The 4,808-nt window shown below is 33.7% G+C and overlaps 1 protein-coding gene across 1 annotated transcript; it reads right to left on the bottom strand.

Moving 5' to 3' along the window:
* Positions 1-2,777: 2,777 nt before the first annotated feature.
* On the bottom strand, positions 2,778-3,705 carry LOC146905748 (oleosin Ara h 10.0102-like). The gene has a single exon (XM_085727422.1). It carries the CDS (start codon positions 3,596-3,598, stop codon positions 3,023-3,025), a length of 576 nt encoding a protein of 191 aa, XP_085583548.1. The 5' UTR covers positions 3,599-3,705; the 3' UTR covers positions 2,778-3,022.
* Between the last annotated feature and the right edge of the window lie 1,103 nt (positions 3,706-4,808).

The raw sequence follows: 4,808 nt of genomic DNA, 5'->3' as shown, positions 1-4,808 counted from the left end.
TACCAAGTCTTCTAGCTTCTCTTTTGCTTCTGATGCACTTATACATCTTCAAACCTTGTTAAATTTTAATCTATAATCATGGACACTTGAACATGTATTAGCATATTCAATTGTTCTTTAATACTTTGTTATCATCAAAACTTTAGAGACATTGTACAAATCAAATTTTTTTCCAACATATCTATTGTATGGTGTTGTCTGCTCCTGGAACTCAAATCGAAGCGAACCCAGTTGGATTAGGCCTTGGATACGTGGGTCGGTTTGGGTTGGGTTTGACCAAACCCAAGATCTGAACCATATATGGTACTCCGGTTTGGGTGAAGTAAAATAACCACTCATTACATTATTGGTCCAGTTTGGACAATCCCACTAATTTTTTATTTGAGTTGGGTTGGCTAGTCGATTACCTAAATTATTTTTCTGTTTTTTTTAATATTAAATGATTAAATAACAATTGTGAATAATTAGTATAAAAAATTGTATAACCTATTTTCACGATATTTTAGCTTAAAAATAAGTAAATGATAATTTCAAATAATAAATTTCATTGTATAATACTTGCAACTGATGAGTCAATAATTAGTAGTTTTTATATAATATTTGGTTTCGTTTTATTTAGATTTAAGTTTATTTTATTTTAATATTATTTTCTTTTTGAACTATTTTACTTCAATTGAATATTATTATATTTCAGGAACGAATATTTGATAGATTGAGTCTTGGAGCAAAAGAAAGAGGATTAGGAGCTGATTCGGGTGAAAAATACGAAGATTGAAGACAAAAATATCATCTCCCCAAGTCAGAAGCTTGGCACGGCCAGTGCCACCAATTATCAAGGCCGTGCCACCCCCCAGAGCCTCTTTTGCTGCTTTTGCTTCATGTACAAGCTACCTATTTTGACCAAAAAGCCTGTGGTTTCTTGTGGAACATTCTACTGAATAGTTGCTTAGGTTTTAAGTTGACATAAGACTATAAATAGAGTAGCTAGCTATCACAACAAATCATCTTTTGTTCTTGGAATTCAATAAGTGACCATTGTCTTTCTAACAAAAGTTCTTTCTTTATTTCTTTATTTCTTTGTTATTTACTTTATGATTTTCTTCTTCTTCTCCATGTCTACGATGAACATGAGTGAGTAGACTTCTTTTGTCTTGGGATTGTTGGATAAGTTTAATGACATAATCCTAATCAAACCAAGCCCTAAACCTTAATTTTATGTAACCCTAATTTCCAATCTAAATTCGTCGTTTTAACATGAATTAACCATTATCAAACTATAGAAGCGAAAGTGGAGGGTTTGATAATTGTTAATCAATCATCTCAAATATCAATTCATAAAACGAAAGTAGAGTTTTGATATTCGAACAAGTGAATTTAGACAAGGATTGTGAAACATGAAAATAGTCTAGAAAACCTTGAGACACATAAAGTTTCGAGCTTCAAGGATTCCAAAGGCAATCAACCATAAAAATAGGCATGGTTGCTAGAGGAACACACTCACTGAGACCGAAAGGAGATGTGATAGGCCAAAGAGAAACTTGTCTTTAGAAATTATGTCTAACATAAGGTTATAAGTTTAAAGGTTTGGGTTGTGAATGGTTTGTCACCATGATGGACCAATAATCCCAAGGCTCTCTTTTATTATTATTTTCCACCGTTAAAAACCCCAACTTTGCAATTTAACCTCTTCTAATCATCAACTAAAGTTAATTGAATTGAACAACTCCCTGTCGGAACGATACTCTTTTTATTACTACATCGGTAGAACCGTGCACTTGCGATTTTATCCCATCTGCAACAAACTAAATGTGCATGACAAAAAATTGCATTAACATCAAAAACAACCAAAAAGTGCAACATACGAAATTGTAACTCTTAACATGTTTTGAGCATTAGCATCAAAACAACCAAAAAATGCAACATATGAAATTGTAATTCTAACATGTTTTGATTTTGAATATAAAGAATGTCTTTTGTCAATTTAAAAAATTAAACTTGATTTGTATTCTACTTCTTTCTAATGAAAATAAAAATAAAAATATTATTATTGGGTAAGTGAAAATAAAAATAAAAATATTATTATTGGGTAAGTGAGTTTATTGAATTAAATCCGTTATTTTGTATCGATTTTTCAATTTTAAAACCATATTCACCCAATTAACCCCATTTTTTGGGTTTTTTTTATAAGTTTGATCGGGTTTTCCGGGTTGACTCATCCCATGTACACCCCTACTTGAAGCAGTCCGAGACATTATTGAATGCTCTTTTTTTTTGGTACATGAATGCTCCTTTTTTTTTTTTTTTTTTTAACATACGAGTGAACTCTTCTTTTGTACAAAATTAAATGAACATTGCTGCAAGATCAGGGTGTTCCTATGCAAATGCCAACAATGGTTACATTTTTTTTATTTGAAAGAGAAATCGTTAAGCAGCAAATTAAGACACTCACCATTTTGTTCACTTGTTCTGATGTTGCAACTAAACGAATCTAAATCCGTTAACAGACAGGAGAAGGGGTAAATGTGGCTAATGTTCCTTTTAACCTATTGATTATATCTAACAGATCATAGTATCATCATCTTGAAGAAGATGAAGGCAAAGCTTTAATGCTGATTGTCTCATTGAGCTGCTTTTAGTTTTTAGCATTTTTTATCACACAATGATACCTCATCCTGTACTTTTGAGGGTGTTACTTTTTTTTTATTCTTAGATAAACAGTAATCCACTGAATTAAACTGTGATGTTCTAGGTTTGACTAGAAAGAAAGGGATTACATATTACACAACATAAAACACTAGATCACATATTGAATTCAACAATGAAAGACAACAAATCATTCACATTCACGAGCCTCTAGTATCTAAATAAAAAGTGATGATAACATGAAACACAACAAGATCACAAACACACAAACTTTACCTACAAAACACAAAGGAAGTGCAAGCCCACATAACAACACACAGTTTATTATTTTTTCCCACATAAACCCCAAAAACACTAAACCAAACCCTCGTCCATTTCCTCATGCTGCCGTTGTTGCTGTTGCTGTTGTTGATGTTCTCTTTGCATCCTGAGCCTTAGACTGTATATCTTGTCCAACTTCCTTTGTCTTTTGCCCTGCCTCCTTCGTCTTCTGCCCAGCATAACCCACCACATCCGCCATCCCCCGCTTGGCCGACTCGAGTTGCTCAGGCACAGTCCCTTGAGTCTGCCGTATGTAATTCATGACCCATGAGAACGAGGATAGAGCCGTCAGCCCGAAAGCTCCCGAAGTCAAAAAGCCGGCGACAGCCAAACCAATGACAATGGTGGCCGGAACAAGAACAGGGCTGAACAGGATGAAAAGCGGGGTTGTCACCGCGAGTCCGGTCAGTGTTCCGAGGAGGGACAGTCCAGCAAGTGCAAGTAGTATGCCACCAAGAGGAAGACCGGTAATGACTGCAAGAACTTGAGAGGTTGATGGACTTTTGCTGTCTGAGTAATGATGAGATGTAACTCCACCACCGCCTTCATAATGCAATGGAGGGGTAATAGTATCGTAACGGCGTGCTGTTGTGTGAACTTGGATTTGGTGTGGTGTTGTACGATCCGTTGCCATTGCTGGTGAGAGAGATGCTTTAAGTATTCCTTTTTTTAGAGTGATTGAAGTAAATGTTGAGAACAGAATTTGAAGATTTGTGAATGAAAGTAGTTAGTTGAAGACTAAGCTAAGTTTATTTTTATAGAAAAAGTGATGTAGTTGTGTGATGACACGTACGTGTGACATAGTGAGTAAGGAGGTTTGCATGAGGAACATGTATCAACTACTTGGCCTCGGTTAAATTAATTTATCTTCAAAGTAAAAAGAGAGTATATATTAATGAATGAAGTGAGTTTTATTTTGGATTTTTGTGAATAGAGAGAGGCAGAGCGTTTGACAAGTCACACTGCGGAGTTGCTGTGTTGTGGGCATTGCATCACAACAGCTGCGCTTTTGGACATGTGTTTGTAGGTAGGCAAGCATCCAAGGTACTCGAGGTAAGGTTTAAGAGTTCGAAACCTCAAAGGCAATTGTGTAAATACTAGTTATGAGTAATATTTTAATCAAAAAAAAGATGTCCTTTGTTCAGTTTAAAAAAGAAAAATATGCAATGTTGTTGTGTTTGGTGTGAGAAGAAAATGAGAAGATAGAAATTGATGAGAGAGTATAATCAAAATTGTTATTTTTATTTCTATCTAAATTTGTTATTGTTTACTGTTAATTATTTCTAGTGCAATTAAAAAAGGTATAATTCATTTATATATTGGATTTTGTTATAACTAGCACTCCTAGGGTTTTTTTTAATTGAACTTACTTTCACATATATATAGTACTAAATATTTACGCCATATTTGACGAAGAAGCGAAAGAAACAATTAACTAAATTCAATTCCTACAATACTATTCGATGACGCTGAGTACTGAAATATCAGCAAACAACATTGAGGTACCGTTTGGCCAGGCTTTTTTTGGGTCTAAAAGCTACTTTAAAACAAAGTTAAAATAAAGCTCTTTAAGGAAGAAGCTAAAGCTGTTTGGTTTCTTTATTGTTTTTTAGTTTTAAAGTAATTTTTAAGTTAAAAGTTGTTTGGCAAAATATTGTACAAAACTTTGAATTTATTACTTTTTTTGTGGTGTCCGGGGTTCGAACTCCGGACCTTACATATATTTATGCACTATCTTTATCAACTGAGATAAACTCACAAGGAAAAAACTTTGAATTTATTATGAATATATCTATAATATGTATATGTGTGTGTATTTTTTTTTTTTTTTTGAAGGATATATG

This window comes from Medicago sativa, chromosome 7 (genome assembly GCF_051527215.1).
Source record: "Medicago sativa cultivar Bolivia chromosome 7, Bolivia_mono, whole genome shotgun sequence".
Lineage (NCBI taxonomy): Eukaryota > Viridiplantae > Streptophyta > Magnoliopsida > Fabales > Fabaceae > Medicago > Medicago sativa.
Note: the sequence above shows the minus strand (reverse complement) of the source record. Positions and strands in the feature narration are given on the sequence as shown.

Bases quoted from the DNA above. Each gene is read 5' to 3' on its own strand.
- LOC146905748 (XM_085727422.1), bottom strand. From the start codon at position 3,598: ATGGCAACGGATCGTACAACACCACACCAAATCCAAGTTCACACAACA.